Below are 21366 nucleotides of genomic sequence, written 5' to 3'. Positions count from 1 at the left end.
TCCGCTTGGCTTGGCTACCTGGTGAGGGTAGCAGTAACCTCAGCACTGCCAAGATCACCATTCATGCACAGACGTTGAGTGGTGGAGGGCTTAGGAGAGCACTCTTGGCATCTGCTCTCTCAGGAGAGGCTCACCCTAGGACGCTCACACTGGTTCAGCTCTTCACTGCTCAGTAAAAGAAAAAAAAATCCAAAGAACTTATTGGCACCTGAGCGAACTTGGGACATAAGTAGTTTCTGGCCAGCAGACAAATGTCTTGAGATCGCAGCAGTGGAGGCTTAGTCTCTCATAAGTCAGGGTTGTTGTTGTTTTTGTGTGTATGTGCCTTTTGCCCACGTGCACCATATGCATGCAGATGCCCTCAGGGTAACAGAGGGCATCCAATCTCCTGAGACTGTAGTTACAGACAGCTAGGCACCGCCATATGAGTGAGTGCTGGGAATCGCGCTCCGGGTGCCCTCTAACTGCTAACCCATCTCTCCAGCCTCCGCGGTGGTTATTTTAAAGCTTAATGGTAGAAAGTGTTCGTAATAACATAGGTAACCCCTGCCACATCATCATGAACAAGCAGTCTTTCAACTGTCAGTGGCTTCTAGAGGGAAAAGCCAGGAAGACAGCTATGGCACTTAGTGTATTTGGCAAGTCTCCAGTGTGAGATTGTGGTAGATATTTTTATACAATTGATTAAAAACATCATTCTACCTTATGTTAAAAACAATGTGTCCAGGGTGGGAAACAGGAAAAAAAAAAAAAAACCCGTTAAAACAATGTAAACCCCATCTGCAAACAGGATTAACTTGCTGTGGTCAGACGTGAAGGCTTAAGCTATATCTGTCCATAATGGGTTCATGTAGAACTCATTGTAAATTCCCTCCCAGCTTGGTAAAAATCAGCCTATCTTTGAATAAGCTACATAACTGTTTATGTCCTGTATGATAAAAGCACCTCAATTGAGCTTGGCGTTGCTATCTTTTATTACAAGATTTCTGTGCATAGGAAGGATCTCCGTTATTCCTAACTAAAGAGACAAAACAAAAACAAAAACAACAACAACAACAAAAAAAACCATATGGTTACACTCTAGTGACATGTCATGATGTGTTGTCGAGGGTAAATATTAACCCGTGCCAAGTCCTTTCATCTACTCATTGTCAGGTCATCATGCTGAAAGTCCTTGGAATAATTGCTGGGATTGGACGGGGGGAAATGTGTGACGCACAGGATATAGCCACATTGTTCCCGAAATTCCCTGAAAGCTCTGAGGAGGACAGTTCCTGGAACTCTGTCACGTACATAAGTACGGCGTGCTTCTTACTGGCCTGAGCTCGTGGTAATGAACCCTCCAGAAGTTGCTCTGGACAGCCCATTAATTAGAGCTTGGCTCTTCCCTAACACAGGCCCAGTGCTCTACAAGTTGTCCAAGCCAGCCTTGCACTCCCTCTGTAGACCAGGCTAGCCTTGAACTCACTGTACAGACTGGGCTAGCCTTGAACTTGTGATCCCCCCCCACACACACTGTACTCCCTGAGTGTTTGTGTTATTTCTCTAGGCCTGCCAGTCTGCTTTGTTGAACTTGGCACACTCAGTTCCCATGGGAGTTGTCTGTCAGCTGGGCAAGCTAGGTTAACCTGAACGCCCTCCCCACATCAACCCCGGGGTGGGCTGGGGGAGTGTCCTCTGACCCGCGCTGTCCTCTGTCTGCCAGGGCCGTCACCAGTGCCGTGGAGTTCGTGGGGCTCATCCACAGGGGTGGGGAGCTCAGAGTGCAGCAAGCACCCCACCCTGGTACACAAGAACTCTTCCCGATCTCACTTGATCGTCACAGCGACACTGACCACACCCTCGTCCTTGGGCAGCGCCGGTAAGTTGACACGTGTGCCAGGTCAGCTCAAGATGTGGAAAAGTCATTCCCAGGAAACCACCCCGGCGTCCCTCTTGGCATCTCTCAGGACCCAAGTGAGCACCACAGTGGGCATTGGTTGTCTAGAGTTCAAGGCCGTCTGGCACATAACACGCAAATACCTATTTAGTTCACACCACTACCAACACTTTCCAAACGCATTATTCAGTTTTGGGGCAACAGGTCAGGCACTGGCTCAGCCGCCCTTAGGGCAGCATGCCCTGTTTCCCCCCACCCCCCACCCACCCCCAGAGGGGCAAGAATTGTCACTCCTTAACTGTCTGTGTTTACAGGACAGTGAGAAGTAGCCTCTGAAGGGGGAACTTTCGGCTCTCAAACTGTCCTTCTCCCTACCCCAGCCCCACAGTCCAGCCAAGCTTCCCTCGAGAAGAAAGCAGGGGCCGGTAACTGGTGGACTGCCCCTCCCCGGGCTTCGTCTGCATCTGCGCACACAGTCCCAGCTGACTCTGCAGACCGTCCTGGGCAGGTGCTGTCCAGGCTGCGGCTGTGGACTTGGCAGGCAGCGAGTGCGCAGGTGAGCGGGGGTGGGAGGGGTGGGGGGTGGGTGAGGGGTGGGAGTTGGGGGATGGGGGGTGGGATCTGCCCCGGGGGTGCGTGCCAGCGTCATCAGCAAAGGGCAGCTCCGTGGAGTAGACTGAGCTGGCACTGAAGGCCATGCTGCTTTCTGGCGGGCGGGAAGCTAAGTACATGCTTAGCTTGTCTCCACGCTGTCCAGCAGTGTCTGGGGTGACCGGTTTGTCACTGAAGGGGACCTCTTTCATCAGCCGGAGCCTGGCTGCCCTCGCAGATGTCCTTGGAGCCTTGTCAGAGCACCGTGACCGCGTCCCATATCGTAACAGCAAGCTCACCCACTTGCTCCAGGATTCCATCGGTTTGTCTTCCTAAGAGGCCCCAAAACAGAGGGGGACAGAGAGCCAAGCCTTAGGGGGCAACCCTCCCTAGCCCTGCTTGTCCTTTTGCCCAAGCCAAGCAATCTTCGGCAAAGCGAGGGCTCTGCCAGGCCCGTGCCATGTTCTGTCCTCAGTGTCTTCAGGACTATTGGTCACTACGACTTACACTGTGTGTTAGTTATGCCGCAGGTCGGCGTGGGTGGCGGAACTTTCTCTTGCCTTTCCGGCCAGGCTACAAAGTTCTTCAGGGGGAATGTCTTCATCACTCTCCACTGTGGCAGGCATAGTCCATGCCTGGGTCTCTACGCTGTGGAGATATGACCCCACTGAGGGGTGGGTGGCCTTCAGTGGCTTCCAGCCCCGCCCTGGGCCTGTGCTGGCTTTTTATCACGTGTTTGGTAGGAGGTTACCCCTGCTTAGAGTGTGGGCAGACTTTCTCTGTTCAAATAGCTGTTCAGCACTTAGAAATGCCATTTTCATGCCTTACACCTGGCATCTTTAATTTTTTTTTTTCTTTCTTTTAAGGTGGTGATGTAAAGTTACTGATGGTTCTGTGTGTATCCCCTGGGCAGAAGCACATGGCGGGGACTCTACGGGGCCTAACATTTGGGGTCCGAGCTCGGCAGGTTGAGCGGAAGAACAACATCCAGAAGGAGACCTCCCAGCCCCCAGATGCGGAAGCCAGGGACGGGCCTGGTGGGGTCACCGGCTCTTCCTTGAGACGTGCTTCTTGTCATCGCTTTAGGATGCGTGTGCTTCAGAAATAAACAGTGTTCTCTTGGCCTGGAGGAGGCCGTTTGCTCCCCGGGCCTGGGCTTAGCCTTGCCCCAGAAGGAGCTGGAATGTCTTGCCACACAGACAGGCTGTAAGGCAGGCTGAGGCTGTCAGCTCAGGATATATAGTGAGGCCCAGAATCCGCACGCGAAGGTCTCACAGCCATAGGTGAACTCTACCTGCCCCCCCCCCTCCAGCCCTCAGCCCCCAGCTCTGCGGCCCAGACAATTTAAAGTCCCATTCCCAGTCTCCCAGCTGTGTGGTGGGGGGTGGAAACCCAGAGGGCCAACACCGGCCAGGTGAGATCTATGGGGGACACTGGGCCTGGCTAGCTCCAGAGGAACCACGGCTAGATGAGGGTTTCATCGCCCCTCTGACCCCGCCCCCTATTGCTCAGGTCGACCCCTGACCCCTGCAGAGCGGGAGACAGTGGAGGTGAGTCTGAGATGAGGGGGGAGTCAGGGGCTGGCGAGGCTGCCACAGCATCCCGGAAGCCCCTGGGGGGGGCGCCCTCCAGCAGGGACTCTAGGAGGGACTTGACCCCGGGGTGGGTTCACCCGGGCAAGGGTTCCAGCAGGAAGAGCATGCTCTGTGACAGGGGCTACAGGGGGATTGTCAGGCCTGGGGTGCTGCCCAGGAGCCCAAGCGCCTTCATGGAGGGAGTCAGGCTGACCTCTGCGTCCACTGGTCCTGGCTTAGGCAAAGCATAAGTGGGTTCAGGTGGAGGGGTAAGAGGAAGGTAAGGCTGCAGACAGGGTAGCTCCTTCCTCTTCCATCATTGCCTCTAGGCCAGTGTGTGGGTCCTGACTGTGGCCAAGAGGAAGTCCCCAGGGATAGGGTATGTGCAAAGATCAATGTGCTGCCTTAAGACAGCACACCATCCCTTCTTCGGTACTGAGGGGGCCATGGGGGGCCACGGGTCAGGTAAGGAAAAGCTTGGCCTCTGCAGGCCCAGACCTTATGTCCAGAGCATAGCCACAGCATCAGAGCTCTCGACACCCTGCACAGCTGCGTTTCCCCACGTCACCAGGGATGCTGTGTTCTGAATACAGAACGGTATATGTCCCTGTGTCCCAAGGCTAGGTGACAGGAGCGACTGGCCCTATGGACTCTAACCCCCCCTGTGTGGCCAGCCAGAGTACCAACCCAATGTATCAAGCCTGTCCGGGACCCAGCATGCAGTGGGTGAAGGTGCCACCATCAGGCCCCGGGACACTTGGCGACCTTGACATCTGGTTTCCGCCTCGAGGCCTGAACCATCAGCCTGCCCTACCCCATGTGCCTGCTAGTGACTAATGGGGGGACTGGTGGGGTGTAGCTATGCCCAGCTCAGTGGGAGATTCTGGAGGCTCACTCAGTATAGGCACCAAGAGTATGAGCTACCTGAAGTCAAGGCCAACGGCATCAGAGGGGTCATAAGGAGGGAAAGCAGGTAAGGAGTGGAGAAGAGCCACCACCCGGCAGGCCCATTCCTGGCAGCCAGAAGCCGCCATCTGCTGGCTGGGGCTTTGAGCAGCCGTCAAGCGTCAGGGGACTTGGTCACATGGCACCCGAAGCCCCCAAATTAGGGTCCCATCTTCAACCTGATTGTGAGGCCTGAAACCTTCACAGATGGTCCCAGGGCCATGCTCTTTTATGAAAACAAGCAAAGAATTAGCGTGACAAATTCTGGCGTGTCTCTGGAGATAAATGAAGGAAAGATTAAAAGCCACCAAACCCAGACCTCTGAAAAGCTGGCAGATAAGCACAGATTCAGGGTGCCAGTGCATTTTGTTTGCAGGATCTTCTTACCCGCTGAGCTCCTCCCATTACCCATGGTTGCCCGTGGTCTATCCTGTGTTCCCTCTCCATGTTCCAGCTGAGTCCTAGCCCATCACCCCCTCATGTGACTGGAATAGCCCGGTGTGTCAGATGCAGCTTGCTTCTGGGATGCTCCCAAGGCTCCTTTCCTCCCCAGCTTGTTACTGGGGACACAGAGGGCCTTTAAGATCCCAAAACTGCAGCTGTGTGATTTGGAGGCAGGTTCTGTCCTGTCTCGATCCTGCCGGTGTGACCCCAGGACCGTGTGCTCTAGCTTCCGGAAGGGGGGGGGAACGGGACAGGGACGGGGGATGTGGGTGGATCATGACAAGCTGTCTTCACTCTGTCATCCATTCCAGAATGGAACGAGCCAAGGGCTGCCAAGTTCCAGGAAGCCGGATACCCTACAGTGAGCTGTAACACACCCCCAGCCGGTGGCCATCTCTCACAGCTCTCAGTTAATAATGCATCTCCCTCTGAGGCCCTGAGGTGCAGCCCGTCTGCCGAGGTCTCCTAGCAGCGCTGATAGTCAGAAGAGCGGCCATATATCAAGTGGAAAGGCACAAGATCTCAGCCACACATGGATGAGACCTGGGAGGGTCTCTTGAATCAGGACACCTAGCTCTACCTTGAGCCTGGCCCTGCCATAGGACTGGCCTGCTATGAGAAGCCACTCTGCGTTAGGGAACAAGTAAGACAGAGTCCCAGCCCCTGCTCAGGGACCAGAGGGATTTAGAGTGGTGGCTTTCTTTTTCCAGCCCCATGGATGAGCCTGGGGACCTTGCCTCGGCCGGCCGCTTGTTATGCATCCACCTTTCCCTGCCCCAGTGAACCCTCTCGGGGAGAGGCACGCAGAGAGCCTGGCCTTTAATCATACTCTCCATTCCCCGAGGGTCACGACCCCAGTCTGCAGCTGTGTGCAATCTGGTGGTCAGAGAGGCACTTGGCAGAGCTCCTCATGCCTGTCCACAGGCCCAGAGGAAGGACAGAAATAGGAATCCCTGTGGGACCCATGTGGCTTCTCAGGGGCAGCCAGTGGCCTTGTCTTCTTGTCTGGGAAGACACAGGGCACAGGTCCTGACCTCCACGAGGCCCTGGCTGCTGCACACACACTAAGGATGGGTTGAAGTGGCTCTCTGCTGCTCTTGGGAGTATTGAAAGCTACAACCCTGGGCCAAGGGGACTCGCAGGGGACGGCTGAGCACGAGGCCTGCTCCCTGAGGGCTGGAGACTCGGCTGGGCTCTTGCTGATCTATTCCAAACATAATGAAAAGCAGCTGTAACAGCCGGCCATGCTCTAGTGAGAAGGGCAGACACACATATCCAGGCCCAGAGGAGGTCATACCATGACGGTGCTAGACCTGTCTGTGTGCCTGTGTGGGCATGTGTGTGTACATGTGTGTGTGTATGTGCCTGTGTGTGTGTGTGCGCGTGCGTGTGTGTGTGCCTGTGTGTGTGTGAGTGTGTGCATATGTGTGTGTGCGTGTGTGTGTACATGTGTGTGTGCGTGCGTGTGTGTGAGTGTGTGTGAGTGTGTGCATATGTGTGTGTGCGTGTGTGTTTGAGTGTGTGTGTGCATGTGTGCGTGCATGTGTGTGCATGTGTGTGTGCCTGTGTGCGCCTGTGTGTGTACATGTGTGTGTGTGCATGCGTGTGTGTGTGCCTGTGTGTGTGTGCCTGTGTGTGTGCATGTGTGTGTGTGCCTCTGTGTGTGTGTGTGTGTGTGCATGCGTGTGTGTGTGCCTGTGTGTGTGCATGTGTGTGTGTGCATGCGTGTGTGTGTGCCTGTGTGTGTGCATGTGTGTGTGTGCCTCTGTGTGTGTGTGTGCATGTGTGCGTGTGTGTGTGTGTGTGTGTGTGTAATGGGGTACACTGGTCTTGAGCCAGTCCTGGGTGTCCTCTCTTATCCACAGTTCTCGGTCTGTTCTACATCACAGTGTCCAGGGAACGAAACCCTCGGTCCAACCGGCTCCCTTGTGTGAGTGAGCCGTATCTCAGCCGCCATCCTGGCTGGCAGGCGCGTTTCCACACTCTGCCTGGGCTCAGGATGCACAGGGAGGTGTGGCCTAGATGAAGAAGGGCTGCCCTACCCCGCCAGCCAGACTTGTGTTCCACTCTGACAAATCTGGGAGTTAGAAAGGGGCCCAGATGTGGCCCTCACACCAACCGGGTAAGTGTTGGGCACGGTGACCAGGAACTGTGGCCAACAGTGACATACAAGTCCCCTCTTGTCTAAATAAAGGGGCATCAGGTGCTTCTTTGGATCCTGGGCAGGAAAAGTCCTGAGGGCTGCACAGGTAGATAACCCACCATACCCCGGGGTCTTCCCAGAGCCCGTGAATTACACCTGCTCAGTGCCCCCTAACCCTCCTGGACTGTGGGGAGGAAGTGGAGGAAATCCCCAAACAGCCCTACACCACTGCCTGGCGACACTGTCTGGCCAGGTGGAGGGAGGCCCCCACAGCCCAAGGGGGGAGTAAGGGGAGCTCTCCTAAAGGAAAAGAATCCACTGCATCCAAGACAGTGGCAGAGGTCTCTGAGTGGGACCGAGTCACACAGTGCGACAGAGGCCTCTGAGTTTGGTGTAACATTTATTGGAGTTGTGATCTGGAAGCCTGGCCAGCACAGAGACCCTGGTGCGCCCAGCTCTGGCTTTGCAACCATGGAGATCCCTCTAATGACCACGTCCCGCTATGACACCTTCTCTCACAGATAAGACAAGAACCCTCTGCTTCAGGGCTAATGTTGGCTCCTGGTTCCCTCGGACACTTCCACCGTGAGAGACCTAGGAGATTACAGCCCAACTCAGGGCCTTACCTCTAGGCTAAAGTCAGAGCTGGCTCCGCCCCTCTTACAGGTGAGTAGGCAAAGAAGAGTTAAGTAAGGGCCAGGGACTTCCCTGCCCAGAACTGGCCCAAGGCTAATGGTGCTGGATGCAACCAAGCTACCTTCAAGGCTGGCTGGCACAGATAGGGCTGCTGTGTGGCTCTTGACTACACCACAAACTCCCGCGGGGGGCGACTCTTCAGCAGGCCTCTAGGGGGCACCAGCAGCCCTGCCCCCGGTGTAGTCAGAAGGTTCTGGGAAGACTGGTGCAGGCACACGGTGTCCAGGCTGTGGAGATACTGGTCACCCCCGTGGTTGGCCTCTGCCTCCCCAACCTACAGAGAGATTTAGCAGCGTGGTAGTTCTCACCTGCCTACTGGTGCTTTGGGGTTTTTGTTTTTGTTTTTGTTTTGTGCTGCTATAGCTCCAGGACCCCAGCTCGACCCAGATCATTCTAAGTCTAGCATAGCCAGGACCCGATAGGCCTTCCTGTTGGTTTCTCTGTCTGCCTCGTCCTCTGACCACCCAGCTGCACACCCCACCCCACCTTAGTCTCCCTGATAACACCAGATCCTTTAATGGTGCCCCAGGCTGGTGCGTTCCAGCAGGACGCTCCATGCCACGGTGTAGGACCCTTAGGGTCCACACTGGCCCCTAGCCGGAGATGCTGACCAGCCCGGGCTCCTTTCCCTGTGGTTGCCTTTCTGAACGTGAAGCCTCAATACTGTATGTCTTTCAGGAATGGCTCTGGATATGGTCATCACACACCAGCCCTGGAAGCACCTGAGATTCCAAGAGCGGCCATCTCTCAGTTAAGCACACGGGTCTCCTGACTATGTGGGTCCCATCAGCTGAGAGTAGCCTCCACACTTCAGTGATGCTCAAAGTCACGCCTTTCAGCCACGACGGGCCGTTGGATCTGTCTGGAGGGCCCTGACACAGGGCAGAGTTTAGAGAGCTATGCATAGGGTCTGTTGTCTGCGGGACTCTTGGAAGTGCATTTCAGACTCTGCCCTTCAGAGTAGAGCCTCTAGCAGAGAGCCAGAGGTCGGTGAGAGGTGGGTATGTACAGCCACTAGAGGGGTCTGCACTGCCCTGGAAATCCAGGTGGGCAGGGGGCAGGAGCCACGAGGAGTCCTTACCTGGGGCACAGCCTCAGTTCTCGGGGCCCAATGTCCTGATCAGCATGTCTCAAACTCCTGTGAGGGGCTCTGGGGACACTGATAAAAAGAGGTAGAGAAAGAGACGGGGAAGAGTCAGCAGGGTCGAGGAAGAACATAGCCCACACTCAACTGCTGTGGCCCATCCTGCCCTGGGCTCTTTTCTGCCATAACTCTGAGGTAGGAACCAAATGCCTGTCCTCACAGGACTGCCCATCTAACTGTCAGCAGGGAAGGCACATGCTGTCTGTGATTTCACACACACACACACACACACACACACACACACACACACACAGGAGTGCAGAATCCCAGATGAGCCCATGATGTCTGGGCTCCTTCTGACACACGTGACATCACGTCCTCCCTAGAGTGACTACGGTCAGGGTTAGGAGGGGCAGAGGCTGCTGTTGATGGAAGCTGAGCAGCCCCCTGCAGAGCTGGGAACGACACCTTTTCAATGGCCAGGGAACGATCGATCACATTCATGTGATTTCATGTGTGGGCTGATCTGCTGGACTGACCTCGACGTCAGAGACCAACACCAGCTGCCCTTTGCTTGGACAAGACTCTGAGAATGTGACTGCAGACTGTTAGTGACAGGTCTGCCTGACCCCGAGTATGAGTTACCATGCAGCCATGAGTGGCCATTTTAACCTGCACCCAGATTAGCACTGGCCAGCTCAGGCTCATGCCACCGGGTCCTACGGCTCACCTCTGCAGTCAGTGCATGTGTCCTGGCTGCTGAAGCTGCTCCAGGGACTCCTGGATGGTGTTGTCCCCCAGAGCCTCTCGGTCCCTGTAGGCCCATCCACGCACATCTCGCGCTCCCCATGCAGGGAGTTGAGCCTGATGCCTACTGTGTGGGAGCTGCCATGGCCCTCGGAGTAGAGGGAGGGAAGGGATCGTTGTCTGCTGTCCATACTGTCCTCGTTGTCCAGGAAATTCCTGCTGCCTGGGTTCAGGTCCAGCTCCAGTGGGTCACTGATGTAGGATTCCCGGTAGCATTTCTTCTCTGTGTGGAGAACAACATAAGAGCCGGTGTTGGAGGAAGGCTAAGTACCTCCTGGAGCCAGCGCTGCGCAGAGCCTCACAACCTGGGGATGCATCAGAGCCTAGGCATGGCAGCAGAGCTTATGTCTGTGGGTAAAGCATTGTCCTCAGAGGGGAGGGGGTGGGCCCTGCACGCCCATGGTGACAGCTGCACAACCGTGAATAGAACTTGTCACCAGCAGCTTCCTAGCATCCTCTTGTGATGCTAGGACACCCTGTCTCCTAGCCACATCCTGAGCAGCCCTGGTGCTCTGTTACCCAGGACAGATGACATCTGCTGGTCCTGAGGATGCACTGATATGGCATCTGCACCCAGCATTCTCAGCTGCCTTCCTCCTAACACGGGCACAGAGGTGTACACACACACGCACACACACACGCACACACACACACACATGTGTGTGTGCACGTGTGTGCGTGCGTGTGTGTGTGTGTGTGTGTGTGCGTGTGTGTCTCAAGGGCTGATTTGCTATACCTCAGACCCTAGAGAGGATGTATGATGTGTGGCCATCAGCTAGCTAGGGGCCCAGACCCAGGTGGAGATCACACCCACCCACCTTCTGCCTCCTCCAGCTGTTGTAGCCACTGCAGCACAGGCCGCAGGCTGAGGTGCAGCTGGTGTGTGGTGCGAAGTAGTTGCAGCAGGTAGCGGGAGCGCCAGGTGTAGCCCGTGTAGAACAGCAGCTTCTGCATTGCCAGAAACCCTTCTGGGTGGATTTCCAGCTTCTTCCTCTAGTCAGACAGGAAGGTCGATATGATTTTACAGTTCATAAAACTTTCCCAGCAGCAGGGACAGAAATACCCTGAAGACAGCTACAAGCTGGCCCACACTCCCAATGCAAAGAATTGATGTCCCCGTGGAAATAGGTCACTGTGATTCGGTAACATCTGTCCCCAGCCTTGAAAAGCAGAAGGACCCTGGGGCAGCCCTCCTGTGCATGACCTCCCTGCCTGTGACTGCACACACATCTCAAAATCAGGATTTGCAGTGAACCCCTGGTCGCTGCCCGGAACCAGGCTGCTGTCCAATGACCTCTCTCTGTCATGGCTGTGGGCCCAGAAAGACAGCTTTGGGGACAAGTGAGGAGGATGGAAGCCACATGGTGTGTTGTTAAGATACCACATCCCCTCTGAGCTCGGAAATTGGTGGTGCCCATAGCTCTAGATCTCTCAGAGGCTTTAATGCCAGTATGGCTGTGCCACCAGCGATGGCTGTGAGGACCCACAGGGCTGGGAGATGCCTGAGGGTGTGTGTGGGGGGGGCACAAGAAACTCTGAGAAAAGCTGCAGGCTCTCCGTTCTTTAGGGCTCCTGAGTGTTGTGGATGCCCTCCCTCTTCAGACACCCACCAGAAACGTCACCTTCGCAATACGTGACCAGGGCAAGTCGAAGAGCAGCTGTGGGGCGTGGTCCGCCTCCTGAAAGACAGTAGGGATATGGAGGAAGGTGGAAGCCAGCCAAAACACAAGTTCAGGACCGCGACAGCAGGGGATGCAGGAGGGACGACAACCGAGAACCAGAAGGAACCCTTACCCGGTAGATGCACACTCCTTTCAGAGTGAGCCCCAGGAGGATGGTAGGGTCATCTTCCTTCTTTTCCTAAAAGGGCACGGGTCAGAGGTTAAGGCTCTGGTCCTGGGGCAGGTGGAAGGAGGTCTGTCTAACAGGCTAGGAGCCCCACAGACCAAGAGCTCTGTTTAGGTGCCGCTTGTTATCCTGCGTAAGCCTAAGCCACCCTGCAGCCCGCCCAGGGCACACGCGTGGTATTCTCCCATAGATACTTTCCAAACCATACAGACAAAAGTTCCACCCTTAGAGCCCATGCTGTGCTCAGGCAGTGCATGAGGGGCCACTGTTGGGCCAGACCAGTTATAGCAGAAGCTGAGCAAGCTGGGTTTCATAGAACTCAGACACCAGAGAAACCTAACATGCCACCTCCAGGACAGCTACCAGGTAACTGTGTCCAACACATCACGTGCCAACCAGGTCCTAAGGACAGTCCCACCTACACCGCCTGGAGTCACATTGCCAGACATGGGGGGATGCACCCACACACCCTGCCCTGGGACCATCCCACCCCTGAAACCATGGTGCGACCTTGTACAGCCTGAAGAAGTGGACAGGAACATCCTCCAGCCGGCAGGCCTCCCTGATGAAGCGTAGTATGGCCTCCTTGGGACTCAGGCCCCGCAGCTCACCGTGCATGGCAGGCACATGCCTGAGGATGTAGTCAGCTCCCCTGTCGTTGATAATCTGAGGACAGAGCCACCGGCCAGCTCAGACCCCCACCCCGCCCTTTCTCTGTGCTGATACCCTCTGCCACCTTTGGAGTCCGGGCCAACATCCTAGCCAGAGCCTAGGTTCAGCCGAGGGGGTTGGGCCTTCTGCCTTAGCCTCAGATCAGGCTAAGGTGAGGATGTGATGCCCCTAAATCTTTGGTCCTGATACCCTCTCTTGTGTCACCCAGGTGCCCATAGGGAGCACAGAAACAGCCCTCCTTGGAGGTTTGTGGAACTCATTTCATCCCGAAGGCCACGGCTTCCCAGTCAGGGAACCGTGGCTGAAATAAAAGAGCCGAGGCTCCGACGAAGGGCAGCAGTATGTGTGGGTTCAGGGAGGCCCTGAGAAAAGCTGCCTGGCCTCCAGCCTGGCATTGGAGATGGTTCTGCAGGGCAGGTATGTGAGGGCCAACGCAGGGGAGTGTGGCCGCGGCCCACAGCCCCTGGGACCATTTGCTCAGCATGCAAGTCAAGCTGGAATTTTGCACACAGAGGAGAGGTACCTCCTGCTCACTACCTGTCCTAGGACATAGGTAAGGAAACTGAGGCGCAGGGAGGCTGAGGTCCTTGGGTCTGTTTGTTTTGACAGAGGCTGGATGGGTAACACTGGGCAGCTGGGCAGGCCAAGGGAGTGCAGAGATGTTGGAGCTGGCTGGCTTATGCAGGACTGAAGGTATAGCCTGCTGTGGCTGTGACTCCTACGCCACGTTGCCAGCCTTTGCAGTGAGCACCCTTGGACTTGGGTCCCTCTCTTTCCATGGCCGTGCCCCCCCAGCCCCTCCCCCCTCCCCTTATTCATGGATTGCAGAGTTTTCTCTTGGTGAGCTGAGCTGACATCACCCCTACCCCATGCACCCCAAGGAGGGTGCCACGCAGCCTTACCCACTGTGGGAAGTAGGCGTGTGGCTCGAAGTACTTGCCCACGTGGACCGACTCCTGGTAGTTTCCCAGGTCGGCCTGTAACCCACGGGCAGCCAGCAGAAAGTAGGCCTCCTCTCTGAGTACACACCGGGACCTCAGTACCCGTTCCTTCAAGTGGCAGTAGTATAGGTACCGGGCTGTCTTGTCACTGGATGGCAACAGGGAAGAAGGGACAGGAAGATGAATCCTCCCGTGGCAGCCACCACTGTCCCCACCCTCACCAGGCCCGGCTTCCTGATCCACAGGCCTCTGAGGACTCTTGGTGGCCATTTCCTAGCCTGTTCATACGGGGGCATCTCCTGTTGCAGGGTCCTTAGTAAGACATGGGTGAATTCAGGTGCGTTCAGCTGAGATTCAGGAACAAGTGGGACCATTGGAGATAGCTCCTGAGTGAGGGCATTTGGAATCTCCCGCACAGGGCAAACCCATGCCACAGACTTGCCCCCCAGTCAGTCAGACTGCCTGTGCAATACCGTCAGCTAACCCAGCATCAGTGCATGCCTCCTGAGAACCTCTACTACAACTAGCAACACAGTACGGCTAGTCAACACAGTACAGGGAACCACGCATCAGCCACCATCTACCCCCCCACCCAAGATGTCTCTAGGACTTTCCATATAGCCACACATTCTCACTCTCTAGAACCTTAGAACCTTCTCTGGTTAGCTACGCACACCCTCTTTCTCTAGAGCCTTCTACGGTTGCACACATCTGACTCCAGAATCTTCCACACCCTCATTCACCATTTCTTGGCACCAGAAACCAGATTTGCACTTGCCAAAGGACACCCAAGCCTCACCGATAACCTCACAGAGAGCTGTGCTTGCGGAGTATACACAGTTCTTTGGTGGTCCCTAAAGAGCTCACTGTTTCCTGTCAGGTACTGAGGCAGCCCACTGATGGCAGCAGATCTACCTCCTGGAAATCCAGAACCTTCCGGTTCTCTACTCAGCCTCCCTAGGACCCTCCCTGCCCAAGAAGACTTGGGTGGTGCGGGGGGGGGGGGGGAGGGCACCTGGCAGGAAGCACAGTTCCAATTTAAAGCTCAACTCCGAGACTCCCGTACAGCGCCAGATGGGGATGCCTGCCTCAGAGTGCAGGTGTGCCTGGCTCGGAAGAGGCCACGTCCTCATGACCCTCATGACGGGACCTTCCTTTTTCGGAGAACACTGGGAGGCACTTTGCCCATCTTAGGCGTGCATTTCCCTTCCCACCTAGCGTCTCCGACGGCAGCGCAGTTACCTGATGGCCCTCCCGTTCTCCACGTAGAACTGCACTCTGAAGAAGGTGATAAAGGGCGCCCTGGATATCTTATCCCTCTGTCAGGAGAGAGAGAGAGAGAGAGAGAGAGAGAGAGAGAGAGAGAGAGAGAGAGAGAGAGAGAGAGAGATGCAGGAGCTTGGAAATGAGGCACGCACGCACAGCGAGGGAGCTCCCACAGTCCTGTCTGGGGACATTTCACACTCAGGTCTTAGTGGGGCCGGGCACCAGCTGTTTCATCTTATTTTTCTTTGGAGGGGGGATCCCCAAGTGGGATTGTCGTCAAGGGGTGGGATTGTCCTCAAGGGAAGTTGCAAGCAGGCGTGGGCATGGACGAAAGCGGCAGGGCTTGAGAACCTTGTGAGTAGGGCCTCTTGGCAGACAGGTGACCATGGCGGGCCAGGCACAGCAGCAGCACCCAAACCCTCCCAGTCACTGGCTGCAGTGGTGGCCCTGGCCCTTCCGCCTGCCCTTTGCTTACTTGGTCCGCGTCCATCTTCCAGTCCTTCGAGAAGTATTTACTGAGCTTTTGCTTCAAATCCAGGAACACATACTCGTCGTCGTCTGGAAAAGAGAAGTCGAGGGCAGGGAAGACAAGCTTGATCTCCCTGGGAGTCCCACCAGGCAGGAGCCGAGCCCAGCCTGCCGGAGCTGTGCACCCAGCTGGGGTTAGGTGGGGGAACTTGTGCTGTGTGGGGCGTTTTGTACTTTCTCTCTTCAGTTTTGCTATGAGATTAAAGCCTTTCTAAGAAACAGGGTCCTAGGGCTGGGGCTGTAGCTCTGTGGTAGAGTGCTTGCCTCACTTATGGGAGGCCCTCGGTTCAATCCCCAGCATTGCCAAAATAAACCTTGCCTGCCCTTCATGTGAGTGCACCAGTGTGGTGGACAGTGGTCCCCAAGGGGACTCTTGCCCTGAGGTCCCTGATCAGCGAGGGAAGAAGAGTCTGCTGCTTCCTCTACTCCCTATATCATCCCAGCATCAGGAGAGACCTGGATAGAGCTCTTTAAATCAGAGCCTGTTGCCAGGGCAACCACATGAGGTCAGCAGGGATTCTACAAAACCCAGGCAATCAGGGGCTGCTATACACCCAGGGCTATATCTCTGTGGGAAAACTGTTTCTCTTGCAGGTCCTTTGGGCACGGCAGGCTAAGCGCCCTATGTATAGCCTGGCCCAGGAATGCAGCCACATTTCCAGATTTAATAAAATTCCTAGCTGGCTTCTTACTGTGACCTTGTGGAGGAGAAGGCGCTGGGCCCTACAGCCAGCAGCTCCTCCAAGGCAAGGGCTGACACCACAGTTGACATCACCAACATCACCCCATAGCCTAGCAGGGTGGACAGCTGCCACCCACAGGCATTGGTATCCTGCCTGTAGATTACAGACTTGATGGCCTCAGTCTCCTGAGCTCCATGACCTCTCTCTGACCCTGTTCACTGCATCTCTGGAGACCTTGTGCCAACACAGACTTAGCTTTAGGAGGGCCGTGTTGGTATAGGAGAGAAAACCAGCTACAGGCTTCCCCAAACCAAAGGGGGGGGGGGTAATCAACCCCAGAAGCCTTCCCAACTCTCTCTACAGCCAGAATCACTCTGGGCACAGAGCAAAAGCCTGTTGACCGGGTAAAGTGCCCAGGTCTCCTCCGTTCTCCTCTGAGCCTTGATACTTAAGTACGAAGGGAATGGCTGCTCAAGGCCAGCTCCAAGTAGACAGAGGAGCCAGACATACACGCCTGTCTTCAGGAGTTCTAAGTGCTACAAAACAGAGCCAAGCAGAATGACAACAGCTCTGTCTTTCTCTTGCTTACACTGTCTCGATCTCTTGCAAGCAGAGGGTTCATACCTTGCCTTGTTTCCTCCCGAGGCAGGGTATCACAACCCAGGGCGGACTCACTGTGAATCCCAGGATATCTTCAATGTCATGATCCTCCTGCCTTGCCCCCCAGGTCCTGGGATCACATGCCTCACCACCATGCCTGCATTTTTTGCTGTTGCTACATACCTGAGTCTCAGAAGTGTTGCCAGAATTATAGATCACGGAGTAACGAAAGCAAGGGACCCAAGGTCACGCTCGTAAGAGTCCCAGTCCCCATAGCAAGGGTTCTGGGCACACATTACCCGTGTGCCCATCGTCTCAGAGCTCAGCCAGGAGGAGTGACGTGCTTGGCTCAGCTGGCAGCCTTCTGCCGTCCTCAGGTCCCCGGGTGAGCCCAGAGCCTGTCACCCCTTGTTCAGAGAGAACTTAGTCCATCTCTTAGTTCATCCCACGTCCTTCCTTTGCCCATGTCCTGGCCACCTGTTCCCTGAGTTGCTGAGACATCTCACATGGAAGGAGATGGACGGTTGATTGGTAAGAGTTGGACCCCTCCCGTGAGGAGTGTCCCCTGCTGGGAGAAGGCACAGCCTGAGCAAACATTCGCTCCTACTTACAGCAAGCTGGGGCTACTCCACCTTGCAGGCCCTTACAGGCCGGCCCCTCAGCTAGAATAGACCTGGACTTACAACCCATGGCCTCTTGTGACTGCGCCCTGATTAACCAAGTCCATTTCCTAGGTGTGGTTGCCCAGCTGTCAAAGTCCTAACGTGCTGGACAGCTCTTGGTGTTGACGTTGAGCCTCAGCTAAGAAGACAAAGGTCATAGAACAACACATGGCTTGGTCTTGGTCATACCATGGGCTTTGGCTTTGCACATTAGATACCAGTCACATGCAGCCTGGCATCACAGGATCCCAGACGACTAATGAACTCATGACTTTAAAGGGATCTCCAGGGAAACTGAACTCTGGGTCCCCGCCCAGACGGGCACAGGGCCACCCACTGCAGTTTCTGGAGTCTCCTTCGGTGGGGACAATGCCTGCCACTTCCAAGGGCTTCACCTTACCCTTCCACCTGCTGTTCTAGGCTCTTTGGGGCCCGAGAGAACCAGGCCCAAGGGGCCTGCAGGCAGGACATAGAGTCATGCCCCAGCTGTCTTCTCTAGAGCAGCGTTCTGCTCTAGACCAAAGACCATCTCCCCGCAAGAGGAGCTCCATAGCCAGTGGCTACCACACCCCACGGAGAAGGGAGCTCTGAGTCTCTTCCGCACCGGTGAAATAGCCATGTCAGTGCAGAGACTGCAGTACAGACAACAGGACACGGCAGGCAGAGCTGGATGGAGCTGCTTCCTGCTTCCACAGACAGCATGATGTAGCTGGGGAAGCCTCCCTCCCCCACCCCACTCGGACGAGGCTACCGGACAGGCCTGCCCAAGCTCTCCAGTTCCCCTTCTCTGCTGGGTTGGAGCTCCTCGGTCTTCTGTCCAACTTGGTTCTTACGTCCACGAGCCTATGGATGTACAGGCTCAGCAGTTAAGGGCGCACATTTCTCTTGCACGAGTGAGTGTGCCTGTGAGTGACATGCACCGTGTGTATAATTGTACACATATGTGTAGCATGCAGGTACGGGCACGTGTGTTTGAGTGCCTATGGTAACTGCATGCGGATGAATGTATGAGGGAATACATGGTTTGACGGCGTGTGTGTGAGAATATATGTCACGTGGTATGGCATACAGTGTGTGGTGTGGGTGCCTGTGTCGTGTGTGTGCACGTGTTTGCGTGTGTATGTGTGCACATGTGTGCTGTGTGTATGTGAGTAGTATGTATATTTTGTGGTGCATGTGTACAAGTATGCACGTGTGTGTGTGTGTGTGTGTGTGTGTGTGTGTGTGTGTGTACATAGATACACGCAGACTCTGGACATGATGACCCAACTGGTTTAGCCGCAGGCAGGGTCTATGGCAAAGCAAATACACCTGAACTCCAAGGACCCTGTGTTGGGGATACCAAGCAATGCTTACTTCTGACCACGCTGAGGCCAAAAATGTGGGCTTCTTGAATGTTTGTTATGTAACACACTTGCTGGAAGAGCTCTTGTCCTGTGGCTGTGACCTGGAATAGAAGAAGGACCTAAGATTCAGATACAGAACTTCCCCATAAGACCCGTGGGCTGGCAGGGACACTGAGTCAGGAAGAGAGCAGTCTTATCTGGCCAGGCAGGGAATGGAGCCAGGAACCAGGGCCTGGGCCACCCACTTATTCCCAAAGCACGGATATAAACATTGCTCCCCAAAAAGAACAGCCTGGGGAGTGGAAAGGATATGCTCCCTTTCTTAGAGAGAAGTTTGTGGCTGTGAGAATTTCCCTACAAGCTGAATTTGATTAAAATAACAATAATAATCATCCCCATCAGAGAGGTCTGTAGAGGCCCTGGTTGTAGTTTCTGCAGCTAGCAAGCTCCTGTCCCTGGGGCTGAAGAAGCCTAACTGAGGGTAACACAATGCCGTGCCCATAGGGTAGAGGGGTGGCCTGGTCACACAACGTGATGCCAAGAGTGAAGGAAAGATAGAGAAGAAGCTGCGTGGCCTGGAAAACGGGGTGTGCCCTGTGACGGTTGCAAACTTGATGATGGGGCAGTAGGGACAATGACTCAGAGCGAGGACTCAAGCAGACAGAAGCTAGAGATCTGTCAGGGTCCAGAGTGTGCCAGGGGCAAAGGGCAAGACGGTAGTGCTCAGAACCCTCTGTAGTGGCCGGATTCTTTCTCAAGCAGTCAGCATCCTGGATGATGGGAGGTCAGGGTACTCAGAGGCCTTGCATAATAAACTCAGCCCATGGAAGCCCCGGACAGCATGAGGGACAGGGAAACCCACCACACCAGATACGGAGAGGGAGGGGGAACCAAACAGCCCAGCACCCTGTGGGGACCAGGCAAGCCAAGATGCTAGACACTAGGGGGCTAACGGTACCCCAGTGGTATTCTTTGTCGGGAAGCGGAGGTCCCAGGCATCGTGTACAGGCAGCTTCCTACATGTGATCCCCGCTGTCACCCTTCCCTCCAGGCACGCAGCCTCCTCGGTCCTTCCCCCCCTCCCCCGTAACCCCTTGGACACATGGCTCTGGCTGTACCCCGCCCCTCAAGATGCAAAGTCTCCCTGGCCTGGCCTGGTCCTTAGGGGCCCATGGCAGCTGCTGTGGACACAGAAGAGCCCCTGCTGTTTCTCTGCTTACCTCCACTGACAGCCGCAGTTGTTGCCAGGTAGGCAGCAGCACTAAGATGTCCCTGAGCTGGGAGCTCATCTCAGGGTCCCTGGTATTGGTCTCTGTTGGGAAGTGCACACGGGACTCTCTCTCAGAACCAGGCTTTGCTACTGCTCCCTGCAGAGCACCGTGAACTAGGGCAGTCCTGAGCCTCCCACTCGGGCGGACCAATATGCCCCTTCTCCCATGTCCTCCCTGGCCGCCACTGCAGGCGGGCGGACGTTATCACCTCCCATTGGTGACTGTGCTGTCTGTGCTGGCCTTGCCCAGGCCCTGCCTGGGAGAGACTTGGAACTCAGTGGCTGAGCAGGGACAAAGGTTGGGGCCATAAGGCTGGGTGTGTGGAGGCCGCTGGAATGCAGGCCAGCCACAGCGCTCTCGGGCAGGATGCAATGCCAGGAGCGCTGTGTGCCCCGACGGGAGGTGATGGGACCCTGACTCCCATGAGATGCTCCTTCAGCTCCTCAGACGGTGGCAAGGCCACACAGGGGCCAGAACCATGACATCCCTCCCCTCTGCAGCAGGTGGTCGAGTCCAAGGAGTAGGCCACGAAGCTCACAGTGATGGGCACCTAAGAGGTCACAGCTGCGTGGCTGAGCAAGACATCTGCCACCAGCCAGGATGAGAAGACACCTGGGAACTGTAAGGATCAGCCCTGAGCAGGTCATTCGCATACAGAGGTCTTCCCATACAGCATTAGAAAAAGTCCTGCTACGGAATCCAAGAGAAGCAGTGTGACGCCCAGCAGGATCTGAAGAGGCAGGGGCCAGTGCCAGGTCATCTTCCCGGCTACACCATGTCATACATACATACCTGATGAGGAAGTGGCCAGCTCACTTCGCCATCGGGTAAGCTCAGCGTCCGTTGCACTGAACTGGTGGGAAACATCCCCAGGGCACAGATCCAGGCTCTCAACACTACACAGCTGTGTCCCCAGAACCCATTTATTGTCTGAACAGGACTCACCCCAGAGGCAGGCATCGGTTCCAATATGGCAGCGAAGTATGGCTGGCTACTCTTCCAACTGTATCTGTAGCCAGGAGGGAAGCATCGGCAGCCCCTGCACCGCGTACAGCACCCACGGATCTGGAGAGGGTAGCAGGAGTCATCCTGGAGCCTGGCAGAATGCTAGTCAGTAGTCATGGGTCCTGTGGCTGATGCTTTACAGGTAACACTTAGCAAAATGGGTTGCAAACATCTCCTGATTCACGTTATTACTGATAAATGCGACAGATTTTTCTAAAACTAAGTCTCTGGTGGCTCATAACCCAGTGCTCACAGGCTTTCCAGTACCAATGGAGGGCCATAGCAGCATGCCTGGGAAGTAACAGTTCACAAAGACTACATCAGGTCCTAAAGAAGCCCCTTATCTCCCAGCCAGGCAGCTGTGACGCTCCATGGCTACGG

At 55.5% G+C, this 21366-nt stretch overlaps 1 protein-coding gene across 1 annotated transcript; it reads right to left on the bottom strand.

Annotated features, from left to right (window-relative positions):
* Positions 1–8378: 8378 nt before the first annotated feature.
* On the bottom strand, positions 8379–19998 carry Frmd1 (FERM domain containing 1). The gene is made up of 11 exons (XM_051206053.1): positions 19930–19998; positions 18720–18810; positions 15366–15448; positions 14867–14943; positions 13586–13772; positions 12522–12677; positions 11958–12023; positions 10982–11156; positions 10087–10386; positions 9896–9942; positions 8379–8546 (listed from the first exon to the last, which is right to left on the bottom strand). Exons 1-11 carry the CDS (start codon positions 19996–19998, stop codon positions 8379–8381), a joined length of 1419 nt encoding a protein of 472 aa, XP_051062010.1.
* Between the last annotated feature and the right edge of the window lie 1368 nt (positions 19999–21366).

The sequence above is a fragment of the Phodopus roborovskii genome, unplaced genomic scaffold, assembly GCF_943737965.1.
Source record: "Phodopus roborovskii unplaced genomic scaffold, PHOROB, whole genome shotgun sequence".
NCBI classification, from domain to species: Eukaryota; Metazoa; Chordata; class Mammalia; order Rodentia; family Cricetidae; genus Phodopus; species Phodopus roborovskii.
This window is presented reverse-complemented; position numbering and strand designations above follow the sequence as displayed.